General features: G+C 48.4%; 1 protein-coding gene across 1 annotated transcript; it reads left to right on the top strand.

Moving 5' to 3' along the window:
* The first annotated feature begins 4,656 nt into the window (after positions 1-4,656).
* Positions 4,657-8,605, top strand: KLF4 (Kruppel like factor 4). Its single transcript, XM_033086571.1, has 4 exons — positions 4,657-4,770; positions 4,892-5,786; positions 5,864-6,028; positions 7,490-8,605. The coding sequence occupies exons 1-4, from the start codon at positions 4,675-4,677 to the stop codon at positions 7,663-7,665; spliced, it is 1,332 nt and encodes a 443-aa protein (XP_032942462.1). The 5' UTR covers positions 4,657-4,674; the 3' UTR covers positions 7,666-8,605.
* Positions 8,606-23,745: the final 15,140 nt, after the last annotated feature.

Genomic DNA, 23,745 nt, shown 5'->3' with positions numbered 1-23,745 from the left:
CCACTAATCCATGTCCCACATCCATGTCTTAAACAGCTCCTAGCAAGGCAAAATAACTAGAAACAAGATATGGCCAGGTTTTCAAAAGACAGGTGAGAACAAGTCTGACAACGGGCACTGCTGACATTCTCAGCATGAACATTTATGACCCAAAGTGTGCATGTGCCATCTGTGTATGTACGCACTTGCGACTGCTTGAAACCTGCCTGGAACTGCTCACAATCTTCAGAGATGTGCCCTTTGCACTGTACTAATAATCTACAAATATAGGTGCCAGCTGAGCAGGGGTTTATTTCTGTTTAGCAAAAACAAAGCAACCTGTGCAGGAACAGATAAATAAAGCTTGAGCTCAGTTGCATTTGATGAGGAATATACAATACATGGCAAAAACATACAGATCCCCAAGGACACATGTCCCTGAAGGAGAGCCCAGGAAGGCAGTTTGGTGGCCATGGCTCTGGACTGTCTCATCCTCCTTGAGGAGCAGAGATCCAGTGGGAGGAGGGTGAATCCTCATCACTGAACCCCCCTCTCTCCAGAGCATGACTTGCACAGCAGGTGTATGTGTGAGCTCTCACACCTTCCCTCTCTTTTGGCTGCAGTGGCACTAATTTGGGTGGCATGGGACATAAGGAGCCCTCCAGATACTGCATCTCCTCGAATTTCACCCGATCTCCAGCAACCTTGTCAGGGTAAAATGCAGCACAGCACCAAGGATTATGGAATCGCTGCTTTTGATGAATCAGCAACAGGGATTTTATTGAATGTAACCCAGCACGATGGGTTTGCTTCCAGTTCCCCTTTCATTATGTTGTGCCAGGACTGGAGCAGGGACGCTGGCAGCTCCTGGTCCTGTAGCCTACCTGCTGCAGCCTGCTGCAAGACACACTGCAATCCCCAAAATGTCGGGAAAGCACCTTGCTGTCTGACCCCATCGACACTGTGACACAATCTTTCCCAAAGTCTGCAGTCCCCAATGCCATCAGCTGCTCTCCCCGATGACCAAATCAAAGGGGATAAGTTGCATACCGAGGTTCCTGAGAGGCAGTTTGTTGAAAATCGAGTTCCAAACTTAAGCTTTAAAATAAACACATCAAGATAAACAGATTAGTCTTTGTTTCAGGCACAATCAGCCCGACTGTTTTTTTCTTCTTGTTGATGTTCCTAATGTTTTTAATGTGTGATGCCATTTCCTGAGGACTGTCTCTGCTCCAGAAACCGGTGTTCTTCCTTGCCTTCTTTTTGCCTTTTGTGGTTTATACACACAGGTGACCAGTTTAGCACTGACTCAGGCTGGACACTGAGGCCTTTCACTCAGTCATTTTTACTCTGCTCTACACTTTGGCCACCAATACGAGTTGTCTGCATCAGGTAATAATTCTTCTGCCAAAATGGGTGAGCAGCACCAGTGGCAAGTCTAGGGCAACCCCACTCCCACAGTGAGATGTGGTAAATGTAGAAGAAACCTCCTCTTTCCACCTAGGGAGGGAGAGAAACACACAGAGGCCACAGCAAGGCTGCAGCAGACTCCTCTCTGTCCCAGCATCATCTGGAAAAATGTCATTGCACATCCCAAGGCAAGAGAGACAAACTCTGTGCAATTCTCTATCTGAGTTAAGCAATCCCCAAAGCCGACTTTGAACAGCACAGAAACATGCTGTGTTCTGAGTTAGTGGAAGGAAAGTTTTAGAGAAAATTGGGAAATTTGGAGCAAACTGAGACTTGGGAGAAATGGTCAGCTGGCGACAGAAGGCATGTTACAATAAATCTGTCCTAAGAAAACAGCATTTAGGTTGTTATGTAGGCTGGGACAGCATCAGTTGTGAGCAGCTGCAAACTTAAATGCAGTTGATTTCCACACTCAAGACCACTAAATCTCAGTCCTTATCATTTAAGGGAGGAAATCACCAGTGTGCTACATGAGTGAAAAAAAGATTGTGTTGATCTTTATGTGGGATGTTCAAATGCAGGTGTCACTGGACTTAACAATGCCTGCAAACATCCACTTTTTAAAGCATCCTGCCAACATTAACACAATTGAAAACCAAGGCTCAGATTAAAGTGGGCCACATCTTTTTAACATGAAATTTACACATACCTCACACGTGTCTGCCTGAATTACCCAGAAATATGGCAATCAGATCTATTTTAATGAAAGATTGTGAAAGCAAACCTGTTTTCTTCCAGTCCGCAATATTCAAAATTCCTCTTCCTGGAACCCACGAAGTTCTGGCATTTATTTCAAAGATATCAGATCACTTATCTGCTTCTGAAGCATTCTTGTTCTCCTATTTCTAATAAGGGATGTGATTTTAATTTTGATGTTGGCCTCAAGTGAGCCTGAGTTCCAGATTTGGACTGGGAAAATGCTGCATTGCTTAGGAGATCTGTAAATTAACAAATCTACAGTAAGAGCAAACAAACGAAAAATAACTGATGGCAAAAAGAATGTTCAGAGACCTGCAAGCCTCCACATCGGGGCTTTCTCCTGAAGCTAGAAGGGAGGTTTGGACCTAAAAGCGCTTGCATTCAGTTTGGATACTCAGAGTGGTTGTCAGAGACTGTTAGAGCACAAGCCCTGGATGGGAGTCTCAGCTGGGGCCTGCTTCAAGGGGGCTGTGCAGACCCCCAACCCTGCAACAACCAGGAAGGCGCCTCCCTTCCCTTTTTGGGCATCGTCCTACATTGCACCAGCCTTCATCTCTGTACCTGTGGTTCCTGGCATACCCTCTGCCAAGACACGGACTTTGAGCAGACTTAAAAAAAACAAAAAAACAAAAAAAAAAACCAAAAAAAAAAACCAAAAAAACACCCCAAAAAACCCCAAAAAACCAAAAAACAACGCACTGCTTTTTAGTGCCGAAGTTATTAATAATTAACATTCATGACACAAAACCGGTAAAACCGGTTCGGCAAAATAAAGCCTGGCATTTTATTATTATTTTAGGGTTTAATTTAGTCATCGTAAGTTACTCAGGCTCATGTTTGCAAATCACGCAGAGCCGGGACTTCACCCCTCCGGCCCGACCAGTTCTGGAGAGCGGCCGGGGGGGGGAAAACACCGCAGACCCCGCTGCAGCGATGGGGACAGCGCCGGGGGCACCGCGGCACGGCGCAGTTGGGCTCCCGCCGCTTAGGGGGCGCGACGCAGCCCGTCGGGGAGCACCGGGACACGGCCGGCCCGTCGGGAAGCACCGGGACACGGCCGGCCCGTCGGGAAGCACCGGGACACGGCCGGCCCGTCGGGGCTGAGCGGCGCCGGGGCGCGGCGCCGGCTCGCCATTGCCCTCTGGAGGAGCCCGGGCCGTTCTCTGCGGTTCCCCGCGGGGCTGTGCTAAATTTGGGGATTGTTTTGTAATTTCAATTTTTTTTTTGTACATTTTATTTTTTTTAATTTTACGGACTACTCCCAGCCTCGTGTCCACCGCACCTTCGGCACCACTGGGAATGGGGTATGCCCGACCGCGGCTTCCCGGACCGCTGGGTTTCGGCGATAGTGGAGTCGAGAATAACCCAGGGCTGGCACGGGCCGCGCCGTCGGGGCGGTTCGGAAAAGGAACAAAAAGGGGGGAAAGAATAAAACAAAAACCAAAACAAAACAAAGTGGGGGGGGGGGGGGGGGGGGGGGAGAGAGAGAGAAAAAAAAAGAAAAAGAAGAAGGAAAATAAGGAAGAAAAAAAAAGGTGGAATAAAAACTAGGGAAGAAATAAAGAAAAAAAAAAGTTTAAAAAAACTACAGAAAACGGAAAGCAGTAAAAAAAAGCGAGGTGGGGGATAGGCGGAGAGGCGGAGTAGCCCCCGCCGGCCGCTCGGGATGCTCCTTCCCACCTCCTTCCCACCCGCGCGGGGCCGACGATTCCCGGCGGGAGTTCCCGGCCCGCGGCCGGTACGGGAGCCCCGCGGCGCGCGGGCATCCCCGGCGCGTGTCCCCGCGTCCCGCCCCCCGCGCGCGCGTCACGGGGCGCTCGGGGCGGAGCCCCCGCGCTCGCTGCGCGCTCCGCGGGCCCGGCCCCCCCTTCCTTCCCCACATGTCCGTTTGTTGTCGCCGTCGCCATGGCGGCGGGGGCGGCGCGCCCGCCAAGTGAGGTGATAAGAGGGAGCGGCGGCGACAGCACCGCGCAGTGCCGAGCGGGGCGCGGCGGCGGAGCGCGCCTGTCGCATCCCTCCTTCTATACATCCCTTCTCTTCCCCACTGGCAACACCGCGCCCCGTCCGTCCTGCCCGGCTCCCCACATGGCCGCGGCTCCTCGGGAAACGCCTCGCGCCGCCGCCCTGCCGGTGCCGGAGCCGCGTTGCCGGGCGGCGGCCGCCGCCTCCTCCTCCTCATCCCCGCGGCGCCGCTAGCGCCCCGCGCCCCGCTCCGCGCAGTGCCGAGCCACAAGAAGAATCAGCAGCAGCAGCGGCAGGGCGCTTCCGCGGCACCGCCCCGGCGGCGGCGCTGCGCCGGCTCCGCGCGGCTGGACGGCGCGTCCGTGCCGCCTCCCCTCGCTCTGCTCCGCGGCAGACCTCAGGACCACGGCGGCCGCGGCGGCTCGGCGGGACGCCCCGGCACGGATGCGGTGGGTGCCGGCCACCCGGGCTGCCTCCTCCCCTCCCTCCCGTCCCGTCCCTGCCGTGCCGCCGGCTGACTCCGCTGTGTCTCCCCACCGCAGGCAGCCCCCCGGCGAATGCGAGATGGCGCTCAGCGGCACGCTCCTTCCCTCCATCGCCACCTTCGCGGCGGGCGCCGCGGGCCGCGAGAAAGCGGCGCGGCCCGCGGGCCCCGGCAACGTGAGTATCGGCGCGACACGGACGGGGCCGGGCGGGCCGGGCCGGGCCGGGCGGGGCGGGGGCCGTCGGGGCGGGCGCGTTGTTGTGCGGCCGGGGCTGAGCCGTGCCGATGTCCCCGCAGCGCTGGCGGGAGGAGCTGTCGCAGCTGAAGCGGCCGCCGCCGGCGCTGTCGGCGCGGCCGGTGGAGACGCCGCCGTCGGACCTGGAAGGCGCCGCCGCTCTCGGGCCCCGCCGTGACGCCGAGGAATTCAATGACCTGCTCGATTTCGACTTCATCCTCTCCAACTCGCTCATGCACCAGGAGCCCGCCGCCGCCACTGTGGTGGTGGCCCCCGCCGCCACCCCGGCCCCCACCGCCAGCCCCTGCCCCGCCGGGCCCTTCGCCTACCCGCTGCCCCGGCCCGAGCCTGCTGGGCTCCTCTACGGCAGCGGCGGCTGCGACGGGGCGCCCGCCGCTGGGTCAGCCGCGCCCTTCAACCTGGCGGACATCACCGACGTGTCGCCCTCGGGAGGCTTCGTGGCCGAGCTGATGCGGCCAGACCTGGACGCGGTGTACTTGCCAGCGCCGGCCGCGCTGCCGCCCCTGGGCAGCCTGCAGGGCAAGTTCGTGGTGAAGGCGGTGGGCGACTACAGCCATCCTGGGCTTAGCCCCAAGAGCGGCCCCACCGCCCCGCCACCCGGTGCCGACGGCCCCGGCGCGCCCTATACCTCCCTGCCGCGGATGTGCCCCAAAATCAAGCAGGAGGGCGCGCCGCCGTGCCCGCTGGCTCCGCCGCCGCCGCCGCACGGGAGCAGCCCCCGAGGAGCCCCCCAGCACGACTTCGCCCTGGGTAGCCGCGCGCTGCCCGCTCGGAGTACGCCCTCGCTGGGGCCCGAGGAGATGCTGAGCGGCAGAGACTGTCTCCCCGCCACGCCGGGGCTGGGCCACCCGCCGCTGCCACCGGGCTACCCCCCGGCCCCGGGCTACCCTACCTTCCTGCCCGAGCAGCTCTCGCCCGGAGCGCTGCAGTACCAAGGTGAGTCCCCGCCGTGCTGGGGCAGGGTGTCCCCGCCCGGCCGCTGGTCGTGCTCACTGCTCCCTGTCCGCCCCTAGAGCTGATGCCGCCGGGGAGCTGCCTGCCCGAGGAGACCAAGCCCAAGAGGGGACGCCGGTCGTGGCCCAGGAAAAGGACGGCCACACACACCTGTGACTATGCGGGCTGCGGCAAAACGTACACCAAGAGCTCTCATCTCAAGGCGCATCTGAGAACCCACACAGGTTAGTCCCAGTGCCGGGATCAGGGGGTGACCCCCGCACAGTAGAAGGGCTTAAGCACAGGAGATGGGTTAAAAGCAGCAAGACTTTTCCTTGCTGGGTTTCGGGGCTTTTTTATTTTCCCTTCTCCTTTGGCTACCTAAAGTCCTGTGCTTTGCTTATTGGCTTGACATTTTGCTTAATGGTTCAGAGTGACTCAGATGTGGGAACGGGTGGGTTTCTTGCCAAGTCAGAGTTTGTTACTTGTCTCTTACTGTGTGGCTAGCTAATTAGCAGGTAGTTGGAAGCTGGCTGGGCTTTCTTGCTCTGGATTGTGTTGGCCCACGTCTGGGACGCAGCAGACCTCTCTGGAAGATAACTGGTTTCTTTGCTGGTGGTGAAGTGCTTCACACACGCACCCCTCTCTTGGCTAGCTGTAGGGTGAGAGGTTGTGCACCTCTGCAAGCTATTTGTCCCTTTGTGGGAAAACTGAGATAGATTCCCTGAAGAGCAGGGGCTTTCAGCTGACTGGCAGCTCTGATGGGGTGCCTCACCTACCTGTAGGATATCGCCCCCTGCACCAGCAGAGTTTACCTGTCGATTGTCCACTGCTAGAATTGGGATAAAAAATCTGTCTGAAGTGTGTATCTGAGCCCAGACTCAAACTCAGTCTTGCAGCTGAGTGCAGAGTTGCAGTAACTGAGCTTGTGAAAGCAGGTACAGCACACAGGTTTCGCCAGCGTGGGCATTCCGTAACAGTGACTAAATAACCTGGGAATTTGCATAATTTGAATCCCTGGGTTGTGAACCCAATTCAAAACTTTCTCCTGAAGAGGAGATGGGAAAGGAAAAATGTACTGGCGTTACAGTAGTTAGGCTACATCTTCAGGTAATGGCAGCAGGGGAGAATAAATCAGGCAAGTTATCAGTGAACATCTGCCCCAAGCCGTCAGCACATCCCCAGGATGTGTAGGACAGGGAGTTTGTAATTGTTGGGGAAGCTCATCTTGCCATCAACACACTTGGTTTTTGTATAATGAAGACACTAGTAAGACTGAGTTCTTAATCAGGCCCAGCTAATGAAAACAGTTTCCGGCTGTTTTTTAATTCTTGAGACCTACAATTATCTAAATACGTTGTCTGCTGAGCTATTTCTGGTTGCTATTTGATTGTGTAACACCGCCAGCAAAAACACACACTCAGGTGCTCTGAAGTCTCTTGTGCAAGGCAGTAAAAAAACAAGCATTTTGAGTGAGGATTTAAGTCACACTAGCATTTCATAGCACCTGTACATCTTGAAAAGACAGCCTTGTTCTTTTTTTAGTTTGTTTGCAACTGCTTCACGGAGTTGGTTGCCTTTGACCATCCTTTGTTTTAACTAGGACAGCTGCTGGAAAGAAGATGTTACAAGTGGCAGCCACAAAAAAACCAAAAGCCCTAACTGATGTGTTTCATTGCTTTTTTTTTGTTGGTTTTTTTTAATAGGTGAGAAACCTTATCACTGTGACTGGGAAGGCTGTGGGTGGAAGTTTGCCCGATCAGATGAACTCACTCGCCACTACAGAAAACACACAGGCCACCGCCCGTTCCAGTGTCAGCGCTGTGACAGAGCCTTCTCCAGGTCGGACCACCTCGCCTTGCACATGAAGAGGCACTTCTGATATGGGAAAGCAGTGGATCTTTCCCCCGACTGCCGCAGAGATACAGTATTTACAGCACAAGGACTGTCTTCCACAAGATGGGGAGAACTCATTTTAAGCACTACAGATAATCGAGGTGAAGTCTTCCAAAGAGTGGAAAAGAGGGATAACTGCATATGGACGTTGCAACTTTCTTTTTTTTTTATAGTTATATGCTTAAGAGAACCAAAGACGTTGGGGTCAATGACTGGATCTTCTATCATTCCATTTGTAAATCCAACTTGAATTATTTCTGGACTACAGAATGCCAAGGAGTGACTGGAAGTCACGGATATCAGGGTTAAACAGACTGTATGTAGTTCGGAGGGTGGGGATATTACACAGGGAAATGACATTCCCTTAATTTCCTTTCAATGCAATATTAGATGTACATGTCATCTTGTACTTTCTTCTTTTTTTTTTTTTTTTTCCTTCTGAAAGCCATTACAATGTTAAAAGAGGAGGAAAAATTCAGGTACAGAATTATATTTTAAAGGCCTATTTCATGGTGCTTAGTGACTGTTGGTTCTAGAGGTACCAAAAACAGGAAGCCAAAGTTCTCAAACTGCTGCATATCTGACAAGGAACTATTTTTTATCTTCCGATTGCCAATTATGACCTAAATCAGGTGAATAACCCTGGTTTATCTTTTTTATTAAGAAAATAACTTTATGCAGACAGTCTGTAATGCACTGTGGTTTCAATGTGCAATAGTTTGTACAATGGTTTATTCCCAAATATGCCTTAAGCAGAACAAATGTTTTCTATATAGTTCTTTACATAATAAATATGTAATATAAATTTAAGCAAACTTCTATTTTGTATATTTGTAAACTACGAAGTAATAATGAACATTTTGTTGGAATTTGTATTTTGCATATTCAAGGTGAAAATAAGTTTTAAATAAACCTATAATATTTTATCTGAATGGTTGCTCCAGTTTTTTTCTGTGTATGGACATGGCCAGAGAAAGTTTGTTAGGTATTTGTTGGTGGTTGAGTTTACCAAGGCAAGGAGGGGGTGGTGGCAAACGCTTGTAGTCTCAAAGACTCTGAAAGACAGGATTGTGTAAGTGCAGTGCTGATGTAACATCTCTTTTTAGGGAAAAAGGTGTATGGAAAGTTTTTGCTCTGGATGTCGAGTTGCCACCTTATCTCACCTGTGTGGGTGAAACTGTAATTTGCCGTTTGTAAAGTAGCTCAGTTTAAATGATTTTTTAGAGGATATACTTCTGTTGAGGACTTTGCAAGACCTTGTGCATGTGATTCTTTTTTTTTTTTTTTTTTTGGATTTTTAGCAGTCTTTTCAACAATGAAGAATTCCCAGCTTCATTGCCTCAGCTTTCTTAGGCAAGCTGGTGTAACCACTTCAGTGTGAGCAAAGGAAAACCCACTGAGTAATGTCGAGCAGAGAATTAAACCTGACTCAGAGAATAAAGGGCTCGTGCACAAAAAGCCGTCACCCGCACGGGAGTTTTCTTTTGAAACCTGCTCTGCCCTGGGAGCCCAGTCACTCAGTGAAGAGCCAGGATTCCTGCAGGAATGCACACGTAGCCAGGGAAGGCTGTGGCCATGCAGGGACTGGTATTGCTGCGAGGTCCCTCCAGCCGCACGTGCGGCAGCTCCAGGGGCAGCCCCGTGGTGCTTCTTGGGGAGCCTTGCTGTTCTGGCTGCCTTACAGAATGAGCAGCGAGCAGATGACTTCCACATTGATGCCGGGTGGATGGGACCTGTTCTTCTCACTACGTTTAAAGGGAAGAAGTGAGGAGTCCTCAGCTGATTTGTAATGTCTGTCAACTAGGAATTTGGGTGTATGTGGTGTCCAGTAAATCCGAGGAAAAAATACGGCAGGCGGGAGGCTTTTGGATCTTGGTAATAGTTGAAACAAAAGCAGCAATACCAAATTTTTATGTCCGAGCGAGCCTTTGGAATGCTACTAAAGTTCACATTTTGATGTGGTGTTTGTGGGGGGACCAGTGCCATTTCTCCCTCGGTTTTTGTAAGTAATATAATTATGCAGAAAATATTTCTCACCCCTTATCGCCTAGGCATACTTTGTTCTACTGAAAGTTATCTTTGTTGATTTGGTTTATAGGTAACATAGGGAGTAGGGAATGTCTTGTTTGGTTTGCAAATAGCAAGTATTTAAAACTAAATTAAAGTTATGAGTCATCCTTTAGCTGAAGCTTTTTTCATGTGAAAACTTTTTTACAATTAAACCAGGCATTTTTTTACCTCTGTTGCTCTGCCTGTGAATTTTGGAAGAGAGATCCAAGGTCAGCATTGAAGCTAGCATGTGCTGAGGGCTGAAATGTCGTTGTCCCATCCAAAAATGTCAGGATGTGCTTGGTAGGTGTAGGATCTCCTTTGTATGGCTGCCATTCAAAACCTCTTACATACGTGCAAGGCCTATGTTCTAGCACATCTCTAAGTACTGAAATCTGAAGATTTCATCTGAGAAACTGGTCTCTTTTCGTTTTCAAGCATTCTGTCATTATGCACCCTTAAGAATTTTGTAAGACACTGTAATGCTTGGTAAAGCATTATCTGCTTCAGCCAGCTTCATTTTCTGCTTGATGTTTTTATGGACCCTAGGTTTCTAGTTGCATGAACAATGACATTCTTGAAACAGGGCATTGTTCCCTATTCCACTTTATTTTTATTTTTTTAATTCCCTCTTTTCCCTATCCTAGCCAAGCTGTCCTCATGTATGAATTTCCAGACTGAAAGGGACAGGACTGTAACTTTGTATTTAAAAGGAAATGCTGCTGTGTCTTTAACCATTTCCAAATTGCTACTCCTATACTTTTTTGGGGACAGGAGCCAACTGCTCAGTTTTTGCCATGCAGCATGCAACTCATGAGAGGCAGTCCTTACTCTTAAGGAGGTCTCTGGGGGAAATTCTGAAATGAGCAATGCTCTGGTAAGTAGAGCTGGAAACAGCACGTTGTGTTTGCCACCTGTTTCGTTGTGTCTGAGATCCTGGAGTTGCACTTAGGTGCAGGATTGCACATGGATGCAGTGAAACAACACATGTATCAAAAAGCGTATCTCATAAAAACATATGTAAAACACTGAGAAGTCTTGTAAGTATGTCTTGAAAAACAAGATTTGTTTAGCGTTGCTAAAGCTGTACTCATGTGCCACTTCACTGGGGCATCTAAAAGTCAGGGTTTGAGGTTATTAGGGGTGGCCTCTCTGACACGGGGTGAGCACCTACAGAGCTGCCCCAGAGCACTATTTCAGCTACTGAAGACAAAATCTCTTGCGGCAGGGAGTTATCTCTGCAAACTACAGCCGTCCTTAATCCTGCTCACCCCTACCCCAAATCTCTCTGGAGCACGCTTAGCATGTATAGATGGAGCTGCTTAAAACAAGATGGCACATGCCTGCCTGCCGAGTGCCAAGTATTCAAAAGTGGCACCAGAGTAGAAAATCTTCTCAACTGCCGTGCACTTGTCTGCTGCACAGCACGGCCTGGGAGTCTGGGTTTGACTGTGACCCAACACAAGAGGCTTCAGCCACCCTCTGTCACACAGAGGGCTACTTGCAAGAGAGTTTTCTTACCCCTTGTGGTGGTTACCAGCTCCTGCCACAGCTGAACTCAACGGTGAATCTCACAAGGATTTATATTAAGCTGATATGAATCAGTGAATTTCATTCTCCTTCTCTTTAATAAGGGAAGATCAGAGACTGCTGCGGTTAATCACCCCGAGTGCTAACGGTTCGACAGAATTAGTTTACACAGGTTTTCTATGGGAGTGTGCTGGGTCTTGGAGCTAGCCTGCTTTCACTGGAGTCCCTGGCAGGCACTTTTAACAGCACTTGAGTGCAAGAAATTCCAAATTAACCTGTGTCTGTCCCTGGGCTTTCCTCCCCTGAGTGCAACTGGGTCACATGCACTAAGGCAGCAGGAGGGTAGGGGTGGTTTGCAGGCTGGGGGCAGACAGAGCAGTGGTTACACTGTAGGGCTCAGGCAGGGATCTGGCTGTGGTAGAAGAGCTGGCAGGAGGAAGTAAACTCAAGGTATGGTGAGCAAAACTGATATGGAGAGGAAGAGGAAAACCACCACCACCACCACCAGCGCCGACACGTGTTGACTCAGGCTTGCCAGGAGAGCTCCCCCGATTAAATAGCTGTATTTAGGCTCAATGGATGTATCTCTGGACAGCAATAGAGATGAGTGTGTACTTAAAAGAGGGGAAGGCCCATCATTCACTGAAATTTAATTGAGGTCACATTGGCTTGGAGCCACAGGGGAACACTCCCACATTCCCCTGTCTGCCGTACACCTGGATGACTCATGTTTCGTCTGCCCTTCGCTCTTGCCGTGACTTTACCAGGGGAACATTTTCATTGCTGCTGAAGGCATTGCCACCGAGTGCACGAATTGTCTCTGCGGCGTGGAAGTGGGCGGTGGTGGTGTTCCTGCAGCCTTGTTCTCCACCCTGGATGCATATAGGTATCTGTTAGTCTCTTTTTCACCTTTGGATGCATACCTGCGAGCCCTCAAGGCTAGAGCCTTAATGGTGTGAAAGACGGGAGGGGAAAAAGTGGCTTGTACTTTATTAATGTTTATTCTATATTTAGAGCATGCGTTCCCAGAGTTTTACAGGAGACAGGCGGCCCTAATAGCTACTCACACGAGGCATTAGGCAGCTGCACCTTTTCCCTTCAGTAATGTTTTCCCTACACTGGAGCTGTGACTTCTTTTGTGACCGAGATGGTGATTTTCACACAGACCTGGCTAGCTTGGGGTCAGCCTCATGACTTGCTAATTAAGAAGAAATTTTAGGGAACACGGAACACGCCAAGCTGCTTTCACTGTGAAACCTGGGTGAGCAGAAGGGTAATCATGTGCTGCTATCACTGCAGCCATCTTGCTGCAACCCCGAAAAGTTTTGCATGGTTTTGCTTTGGGTACAGCATGCTTGTTTATCAAGTGCAAGCTAAGGCTTGCTTAAATCTTGCCATTCAAGTTCTCCACTGTTAAACTTTCAGGCTTTATTCAACAAAATAATCCAGCTTCCCTGTGTTATTTGGTTTAAGGCCTTTAATTTTAAGAAGAGATATCTCACAAGTAATCCAGAATGATTTATTCCACTACTACCACAGAAGTTAGGAAAGATCTGACAGGGAATGTCACACCAGCAGCACACAGGGGTTCATTTACTGGGAGCCTCCTTGATGGTGCTCAGAGTCTGTTTGTGCATGTCCCAGTGTCACAGAATCACAGAATCACAAAGATGAGTTGGAAGAGACCCTCAAGGATCATCAAGTCCAACTCCTGGCCCTTCACAGAACCATCTCTGAGTCCCATCATGTGCCTAAAAGCATTGTCCAAATGCTTCTTGAGCTCTGTCAGGCATGGGTCTGTGCCCATTCCCTGGGGAGCCTGTTCCAGTGCCCAAACATCCTCTGGGGGAAGACCATTCTCCTAATAGCCAGCCTAAACCTTCCCTAACACGTCTTCAGGCCATTCCATGGATCCTGCCCCTGGTCACCACAGAGAAGAGATCAGTGCCTGTGCAGAATCCAGCACTTTCTGTATTTAAACTCCATACTGAGTACTCCATACTCAGTGTTGGTGATTGCCTACCCCTCTTATTTGTCGAGGACTCTGCAGGTCCTCCCTGCCCTTCAAGGACTCCTCTCAATTTCTGTATCATCTGTGAATTTGCCCAGTGTCCCTTCCAGTCCTGTGCCCAGGTCATTTATGGAGATGTTGAAGAGTACAAGGCTGAGAATGGAGCCCTGTGGAACCCTACAGGGATGGCAGGAGCAGAGTCCCAGGTGTTCTTTGCCCTTCCATGGGAATGCTCTCTGATTTTGCTGGCCTAAGGAGCCAGACCTGCATTTGCCATGTGGGAAAACCTTTTGGGACTCTTTTTGCCACCAAGTTCACCCTGAGCTTCTTGCCATGTAGAAATTCTGCAAAGAGGGTTTTTCTCATGTGTGGTAAACTGCTTCTTGAGGTTCCTGCATGAGTTTGATTTCACACACCAGGACTCTGGGAGAGAGTCATGGTGTCAGCACTGTTGGGTGTCCAAATCTCATCTAGGGTCTTCCTCCTTGGGGTATCTGCTGGGGGCTTAGCATCTGTCATTGTTACGTTCCTCTTTTCCAATGAAAATTAATATTGTGAATTAGTATGTTGATGAAGCACTAGGGGCAACATCAATGGCAACTACTGAAGCATGTTGGAATTTACTCTCCAGGCTCTGAACAAGGTTTTGTCCTGTGTTTTGACTCAAAACAATATATAATTCATTCATTCATTCAATAATGCTGTTGGCAATGTAAGGGGGCTGCCCAAAGGGATGCATTTGTCTTTGCACTGGGATGTACAAGGCTTGGCTGTCCATTCTCAGTTCCCAAATCACACTGTTTCAGCAACAGGTTCTCCTGGCTGATGAGGGATGGCTGAATTTGTTGGCTGTGCAGCAGATTATTATTCGTGTTTCAAAATATCAAAATGCTTTACAGCAGAAAGCAAAACAACTTCACCACTTTCTCCTACCTGCCTCCCCAGTAACTGTGGGTGCTCTTTGCAGCTTTAGAGAATATCACAATGCTGCTGTCACCTGCACAAGATGTTTGACTACCTTCCTTCTGCAAGCACCTTCTGACCAGCATTTGTTTTGACAGGGTTCCCATGTTCACAACGTTAAACTCACTGCCGAGGCTTCCTGTGCACAGAGACCAACTTGTAACTGTGGTGCAGGGGAGGAGCAGGGGAGCACAGGGCAGGGGCAGTGGTCACTTTTGTCTGGCCATGGGTGTTCTGTCCCAACTACTGGCCAGAAACAGGGCTGAAAGGCACAAATGGCCCAGTGATGGATGTCTAAGGGGTGATCCCACTTTGTGCTCCCTGGAAATCGCCCTCCCAGGGAGCCCTGGTGATTACAGGTTTGCTTAGGCTCAGGAGCCTGAGAAGCACAGATGCCTTTCCAACCTGTTTATTTTATGCTGTAGCTCTGCAGATTCCACTTACTCAATAAATATTTGATCCTCTTTGTTGCCTTCCTGAGCTTCTGGCTTCTGAGGGACTTCGTGGCAAGGAGTTCCTTGATTAAATATGACCTAGCCTAAAAATATAGCTGGAGGGGGGAGAAGAAAAAAAAAAGTATCTATTTTCTGTAGTCTCTGAGGTTGCTGCCTTCCAGATTCCTGCTGTTTTTCCTTTGCTACACACTGCAGAGAAGGAAAGGCTCTCACCTCCAGCTCTAACTCAGCCTTGAATTCCTTGCGTATTACCAAAGGCTGGAAGGATTTGACTTTGGTTGTGTTTTTTAATGAATTTGTGGAGAGAAAGTAAATATGAGATTTTTACATACGGATGAGTTAATCAAGTCTACTGTAGACTGGAAGAATGCCAGGATATTTAGCATAATATGGTATTTCAGTCAATATTTACATGATGTTTTGGTTTACTGATTTGGTTTTGGTTGGGTTTGGGTTTTTTTGTTTGTTTGTTTGTTTGGTTGGTTGGTTTTTTTTAAATTTTTTTTTTCTTTTTATTTTTTATTTCCAGGATATCTGAGAAGCCCCTACCCAGCAATCCCTTTGTGTTTTTAAGGATGAGTGTTTCTTCAAATTTTATTCAAAACACAAAAAAATACTTTTCAGGATTCTCTTTGTTACACCTTGCAAAGTTTCATGAATACGCTGTTTGTGAAAGTGTTTTCCAGCTCATGTACCTAAACATCCACACAGGTTGGGATAACTCATTATTTATGTGTACACCTTTGTTACTGAGGCATTATTAATAATTGTGGGGTTTGTGCATTTGCTACTGTTATGTTTACTGTTAGGTGGAGAGGGAAACTGACCACAGCAATGTTTATTGGCTCAAATCTAACTCCAGGTTTTTCTCTTTGATTACACTTTCAAAACCCTCTTTCTGCATGTCTTTCACTGTTGTTATGTCCTAGATCTTGAACAGCAAGTGTCAAAAATGCAGTGTCCTTTTGTGCTGGGTACTGAACTGTACTGTACTGAAATTCATTGCAGATGAGAGAAATCTCTTTCTAAGAAGTGATCAAGGTGTATCAGGGCTGTCTGGGAATCCGACTACTTCATTAACAAACCAAATTCATTTGGTTGCTGGTAAATCCCCTTGGTGAGATGAGGTTAGGGTTTATGCTGATTTGGGGCTATGCAAATGGACTGCATAAGCAAATCCAAAGCATTATATATAAATAGGTAGCACTTTGAAAAAGTTTAAGATCCGAATCTTCAGGGTCCAGCACTGGAAGCTGCGTGTGAACAAGGCAAAGGAGGGGGGCAGAGATGCAGGGGGAAGGGAGGTATGGGAGAATACAAAGCAAAGGAATGATTTAAACATTGGCCAAACCACCGTGTTAAGCCAGAGGTTTTCTCTGACTGGCTTCTCTCAGGATTTTGTTTTGTGCTAAACATAAGGTCCCACAGTTTACATTTAATAACTCTGTCCAAGTTAGTAATTGAAATAAATACTGACTGTCCATGAACAACATCCCACAAAGCAGCACAGAAGCACAAGACAGGAATCTCTTCCTCTGCAGATGTATATCATATATAAAACTTGGTGCATGAATTTCCTCAGGGAAGGAAGCACAGGGAAGTCACTCAGCAGATTTTTTCAGTCTTTCCTTGCCTGTAGCTTCACACTGCCTGGCTGCTGGGAGCAAGGTGACAGCAGACAGACAAACTCCCAGGATAAATGCTGTGACTCTCTTTTCCCAGGCAAGAATAACAGCCAGCACCTGGAGGCACACAGGGTCCACTCTACCACTGCCTGTGCAGCTCCTGACACAGGGATGTGGAGAGAGAGGTTGGTAGGAGGAAAATTTACAGGCAGCCAAAATGGCTCATCAGTGCTCTATGGAGTAACAGCTGCTCTGATTTCCTCCTCCATCATATATAAATGTCTCAAACCCAGAGCTGTTTTGGGCAACAGCAAATGATAATTCTTTGAAGTATGGTAGGTCTCCCTCCCTCCCTTCCTTCCTTCCTTCCTTCCTTCCTTCCTTCCTTCCTTCCTTCCTTCCTTCCTTCCTTCCTTCCTTCCTTCCTTCCTTCCTTCCTTCCTTCCTTCCTTCCTTCCTTCCTTCCTTCCTTCCTTCCTTCCTTCCTTCCTTCCTTCCTTCCTTCCCTCCCCTTCTTTTCTTCCTTTTCTTTCTTTTTCTTTCCCTCTTTCACAGATCATTAAGATTAGACAAGACCTCTGAGATCCCTGAGCCCAGCCTTGTCCTCCCTTCCCCTCTTCCTCCATCTCTCCCTGACTCTGTGATTGCAATGACACCATTTCGCTTTACCAGTTTATTGCAAGGGAATTTGCAATTTTGCTGTGGAGCCAAGCTGATAATTTTGTTTGGGAGATGGGGCTCTCGCTTTACATCTGGGTGCTGTTTGTAAAGATCCAGTCCTTGGAGCCCTGTGGTGGGAGTGAAATCACAAAACCACTTTGGGAATGAACAGAGAAATTGAGATGAAAGGCTAAAAGCACGACAAAAGGAATCACAAACCAAGAGACAAGGGGGCCTCGCTCAGCAGCTTGGCAAGTGCTCTTCATGTTTGTGGGATGCAATGAAAAAGCAAGCCACACATCACCATTCAGGCCCCTGTAGGGCCTCATTTTGTTTCCTTTATTACAATGAAGAAAATGTATAACGTGGTCAGGGTTTTCAACCTAGGAGGTGTGTGAAAGCTCAATTTTTAAATTTTTTTTCTCTCTGAATTCAAATGACATAGAAGTTCACGAGGTTCCCAGCGATGCTCATTATTTAGTATGCACAAATACGTTCTCAGGTGATGAGCAGGTGATGAGAAGCAGCAGGAAGGAGACACTGGGGAATGCAAATAAAGATGTGCCCACCTTGTGACTTTTGACTTGGGTGAGCCCAAATGAACACTAGGTCCTGTGTCAAAAAGAGGTGGTGGTGATCTCTTCTTCCTTTAAAATGAGGGAGTGAGTAGAAAATGACAGCTTTTTTGATTCTTTGTGTTTGTTTGGGGTTTGTTTTTTTTTTTTTTTTTGGGAGGGGGGGAGGGTTCCCCCTCAAATTCTGTTGAAGATGTCAGGGTTTGCTCTGTGTTTTTCATTATTTATAGGCATTTCTATGGTATTCATCACCATAGTATCTGGGCAAATCTTTCCTTTCCTGTACCATGCAGTTAAATCTATACAAAATACATATGTTCTTGGCGGGGAAGGTAAGCTTTGCTTTTGGAAGGGATTTGTGCCTTGCAATTAAACACTGCTTTTGCAATGCTGTTATATTTCCATGTACATGTGAGTGGGAAAATAGAATCCTGTTAAGTCAGTACCCTCACACACCTGCTGCTGCCCTGAGTGTGGGGTCATTGCAGTCCAGTGACTCTTTTGGGGTCTTTGGATTTGGCGCCTTTCTGAGGTGCCCGAGGCATTCCTCACTATTCCAGGCACCACTTGGGCTGAAAGGGCACTAACACACACACACACTGACCCTAAATGGGGAAATACAAAACCCCCTAAAGCTTTTTTTGCTATTTTTATCACATCTGTCCAGAAGGGGCTCTTGGAAAGGTCAGCTTTTGCCCTCAGCCTAAGGTTTGCAGGAGGAGAAGCAGCAAGTGCTGGGAGAGGCTGGATGTTTCTGAGGAGCCAGCAGCAGCACGAGCTGGCACTGATTACCTCCTCTCAGTGTCTGGCTTGTGCCCTGTCCTCTAAAGGAATTTGACTTTAACCTTCACTTCTGTGGAGTATTTCAGGGCGAAATGTCCTTCTGGTGTCTGGTGCAATGGTCATGGGTATTCTGCGGGGCTGCTCTGGAGGGCTGTGAGGACAAGGTGACAATGTCTTGAGGACAGTTTTGCATGAGAAATTGGAGCAAAGGTCTGCCTGAGAACAGTTGGTTCTGTCTGAATTCAACAGATCAGCATAGATAGCTTTCCAAAACCCAGAGAAGAGGGAAAACTGCTTTCCTGTAAAAACACAAACAGGTCTGAGCATGCTGTGCACCAGCCCTGGTGATGGTCCTGCAGATGCTCCCTGGCTGAGGTGGCTAACCAGCCCTGATGCCTGGCATGGCAGTGCTTGATGGGCCATACTCGCACTCAGATTAACAGGGGATAATGTTTTCAGATAAGAGTTGATTCTCAGAGGCTGCCTGCCTCCACCCAGGACTGACCAACTGCCACTGATTCACCTCTTGGTATTTTTAAGATGTATGGTGGTCTGGTCCCATAGCAGTGACAACATTAACACCTTGGAGGAAATTAATCTGTCCCTTCCCCTCATTACAGTAGTTTGTTTCACCCATTTCAGAAAAAAAAAAAGAAGAAAACCAAAAAGTGGCAGCTGCACTGATTTATTGTTTGAGGATCATCTTGTAGAGAGCCTTGGTTCTCAGAGGCAGAGTAACCTGCCCTCATACCTGCACATACCTTGTTGTATCCTCAGTCACTTGTGAAAACCTCTGGCTGTGTTTGTGTTCCTCCTCTCATTCTGTTTTTGGCAGGCACACACCTAACAGAGGTTTGTTCATTACCTCTCAGGCACAACTCACGTATTTTATGGCCTGGCTGAATCAGACCCTACAGAGACACAGTTGTTCCTGGTTTATCAACCACGCGAGCAGAATTTGACTTATGTGAGTCTCCAGCAACAAATAAGGAAAGATTATTGCCCTTTTCCTTAGGTGGGAAAACCCATATGCTGATTTTCAGGAGCAACAAACCCGAATACTAATTTGAACGCAGAGAATAATCATGTTTCCAGATGTTTGCACCTTTGGGCTGTGCCTTGTTAGGTTTTTTCCCCCTTACCTTTTATTTCTAGTGTTTTATAGAAGGCAAACAAGGCGAGGAATTGCTGCTGGAATGTGAAAGAAGGTGCTAACACCAGGGTACCTCTCGCTGGTGCTTGGAGACTGGATGAAAAGTCTTTTGCCAAGCCTTAACAGATCAGGCAGCATTCATATCTGTTTAGATGACAAATACTGAGGGTGTACCAGAAACATCAAGAGGGTTTTGGAGTCGGTACAGGCTTCACCCTTAAAGTCTCAAGGAAGGCAGCGGGACCTGAGCGCACACCAGGAGCTCGCTGCGCTGCTCCAGCGACAGCAGATGCTCCTGTGGAGCCGCGATTAATTGTTTTCTAGTGCCACCGTGAGGATCGCCAGCTCTGGGCTTTCGTGGTGCGACGAGAGCTCCCGTCTGGCAGCCGCCGGCAGGGACGGAGCTGCGGTGCCCGAGCCAAAAATGTTCCGCGAACATCGGCAGCTTTGCCAGGGAGACCGGCTGGCCACCGCCGGCTCACCAGGGGCAGATTTGCCGGGAGTTTAGGCTGGCAGCGCCTGTTTAAGTCAGGATCAACCAGAGTAAATCGATGTGCAGAGCTGGCTGTGTGGAGCCGCTGGCGCCGAAGGAAATTTCTGAACCATCCCGGCACAGCCGTGCCTTCCAGCTTTGGAAATGCAGGAAAGAGGCTCTACACAGCATCAGACTGCCTAAATAAACCAGGATCTTGTCTTTTAAGCTGTGTGGCTCACTGATACAGCAGTGAGCCCTGCAGTGGTGTACATCACACACCACAGCCCTCCATGAGCGTGCACCTAGCTTGGTTTGTTTGTTTGTTTGTTTGTTTGTGTCACATTCAAACATCACTCAGAAGATCAAATGAAAGATGCATATTCCATCTCACCCTCCAAAGCTGGCCAAAACAAGCGACGGGCTTAAAGTCATTCTGGGATATCTGGTGCATCTAAGAATGTCCAATGATGTTTTGGGAGGAAGCGTGCAGTGAGTTAAAAACAGGTTAAGGCACTAGTTTGGGGCTCCAGAGAGCTGGCGCCAATTCCCAGCTCTGCCACAGACTCCCAGTGTGACCTGAGGCAAGCTATTTTCCTCCTAAAACACTTTCACAGTCAGAGAAGGCAAAATCTCACTTCATGTGAGTTTTGCCTTTGACTTGGTGGAGCCAGCTCCCACCCACGCGTTTCAGAGCTCAAAAATTAAATGCAGGTTTAAGCACCTTGCTGAAGTAGTGCCAGAACTTACCTGCATTTCAGCTTCCTACACCTAGAAGAGGAACAAAGATCACTTCCCTATTCCCACTCACTTTGCATGCCATGGCTGAAGTCTGTTTGTCGTAGGACTGAATGTAATTATGGGGCCATGCTGACCTGTTCCCCTGATAAACTGCAGCTCAGGCAAGAACCAGACTTGTTGGAGGCCTTATGTTTGTCTGACTTCGCTTGCACTCAGATATTTTCATACCTTACCAGCCTCTCTGTGCTGAGTGGGGTTTTTCCCATCTTAACTTTTTCCCATCTTTCCCTTGTTTTTGGAGAAAAAAATCAGTGTTTCAGCCCCAGCTGGTGGCGAGGTTTCTAGTGAGGGTCTCCTGCCTCTCCGTTTTTTCCACGGAACAGCCTGCTGTGGCAGCATACAGCTAAGTTTATATAACTGGCTCCTCGGAGCACTGCCCTGAACAGGATATTCCTGTTGGCAAAGGTCTGAGCATTTGCTTAAACCAACAGTTGTAAGTCCCAGCAGCCCTTGACAGGTACAAACAAGGAACCGCAGCGAGGGCTGAGGGCAGGAGGGATTACCGTGCTTAGCAAGAAATAGGCTCTGGCATTTACATGCATATCGTGGATGTGCTCTACAGGGTAAACAAATATGGCATAAAAGCATATTTGGCTATTCAAATGGCCTCAATTGTTCCTATTATGATGATGTCTCCCAGCATGTATTTAGAAACACGCTAATTGACTTTGCATGCATCAGGAAGAAAACTTTTCACTATCTGTTTCAGGATGGTTTCTGATGACATTTTCTTTTTAAAGTTTTATTTATTTATTTCCAGGGACTGTTTGAAATGAAAATAGATCCTGGCTCCTGCTGGCACGTCAGGCTGCCTGTTCCAGGGCTGATGCTGGCCAGGGAAGAGCCGGCTGTGAGCAGGGGTGGATGGAAAGGCATCTGCAGTCCCTCCTTCAGCTCCAGGTCCTCCTCTTGCCTGGACAGGGGATGTGCCAGTGGTGGTTTGGCTCAACCAGGCACACACCAGTGACTCCTAAACTGCCTTCTCTTACAGCCTGAATATGCAAAGCAGTAACCAAAGACAGCCTTGGTGAGATCTGGGTTGTTTAAACCTCAGGTATATTTGCACGGCTCCAGCCTGACGGTCACAGACAGCAAGCACAACCGAGGCCCTCCAGGACATTTATCAAACCACTCACCCTCCACACTGGGTTTTTGATTTCAGCCTTAAATGCGTCAAGTAGTTTGCTTAGCTCTTCTGAAGGGGAAATTGAAAGGCCCATGGGGAAAGCAGAAAGCAAACAGGCCAATCAGTTCAGCAGCCCTCCATGCTGAAGATGTGCATTAGAACAGCAAACATGATTTTTAGACATCTGACTGATAAAATGGTGCTTAATGCTTCTCTAGTTGTGAGGGTAAATTTGTTCTGGTCATACAGCAACAGTTGGCAAGTTGAATCATAAGCAGCAAGATAAACACTTGTGGCAAAGTAACCTTTGCCCCCACATTCGAGTGGATAAAGAGAATTAACCAGTCATTTTATTTTAGCCTTGTTTCATCTACCAAACTTCTGGGATCTGGCACAAAATTTCCCTTTCCCTCACTAGCTGTTTAATGTGGTTTGAGAGTTATATTCTTGGGGAGTCAGACAGGTAGGTGGTGTGTGAGGGCTCAGAAAACTCAGTTTGCTGGCTGTGGGATGACAGAGATGCCAGGGTCAGGCTCCTGCTCCTGCAGCTGCTATGCCCTGCCAGCTGTGACAGGGGAGGGGAAACAGCAAAGAGCCTTCCCTGCTCCACAGATCACTGCTGAGCTGCCTCACAGAGGGGCACAGCCTGGAATTCCATCACCTGTTGCTCCTTGCCCCACTGATTAAAACATCTTGTAGGTGATAGTGCCAGCAAAGCCTGGCAGCTCACAGGCACCCCACAACTAGCAGATGTCAGAGCCACATGAATTGAAAACTTGGACAGTACTTGGTGACAAACTCTTGTTTCAGCCCTACTCTGAGGAGCATGGAAAAAGTTTCAGTCCTGGTTTGCAGGAGTTAGGGATGTGGTGATACTCTGCATTTTGTGAGCAAACCAGAGGTCTTGCAGCCCCTGGAGGAATTAATTACCCATCTTTATCCATTAATTACCCATCTTTATCCATGACCAGGGGTGCTCCTGAGAACCCAGATTGTCTGTTTGGGTTAAAGCAGTGCCACAACTACAGCAGAACAAAAAACATGAAAATTGGGACCTGACACTGCTCCTCTCATGCTGCTCCCCCACAGGCCTGGAAGTGTGTTCAGGAAAAATATCTATCTATATATCTAATATATCTCTATCTCTATCTCTATCTCTATCTCTATCTCTATCTCTATCTCTATCTATCTATTTCTATATCTATTTTATTTTAGAATAAATTGGTGGTGGGGGTGAGAGAGCAAAGGAAGAAAGGTATGGGGGGAGAAGTCTGTCAGTATCCCAGAAGCCCTCTCATGTCACTGCAGCCAACAGCCCAGCTGTAAAACATGCACCAAGCTGGCATTTTTGGAAGCACAGCCCTGGCTGCGTCAGTAGCAAGAGCTGTGCATGGTCAGTGGGACCTCCGTCTAAGCTTAAAGGCATGGCCGTCATATAAATAACCACCAAACATTTCAAAGCCTTTGAAAACATTTCGTTTAATTTAACATTTTAATGCTAGGAATGGGCCAGGATTTAGGTGTGGTGGTTTCACATATTTTTGGAACCTGTTTATCCATCTTTTATTAAGACTTTAAGAAGGCAGCTCAGAATACCTCAGTGACTCCAGTGATGCTGTAATTTCTGCTTTGTTTTCTGCATGTGATTAAGTTAAATTTGTGTCTCCATCTCAAGCTGCTTCCTGGAGAGACACTCAGAGGCCAGCATCACAAGGCTTTGTTTGTTTTTGATTGCTTTCAGATCGAAGGCTGAACTGGTGAGCAAAGACCTGAAAACTTATTTTGTACCTGGTATTGTCTTAGACTTACCCTAAAAACCTACTTACTGCCAAATTTCATATTTTATGTCTTCTTTTAATAAAG

Source organism: Catharus ustulatus (assembly GCF_009819885.2).
Source record: "Catharus ustulatus isolate bCatUst1 chromosome Z unlocalized genomic scaffold, bCatUst1.pri.v2 scaffold_29_arrow_ctg1, whole genome shotgun sequence".
In the NCBI taxonomy this organism is placed as follows: Eukaryota; Metazoa; Chordata; class Aves; order Passeriformes; family Turdidae; genus Catharus; species Catharus ustulatus.
This window is presented reverse-complemented; position numbering and strand designations above follow the sequence as displayed.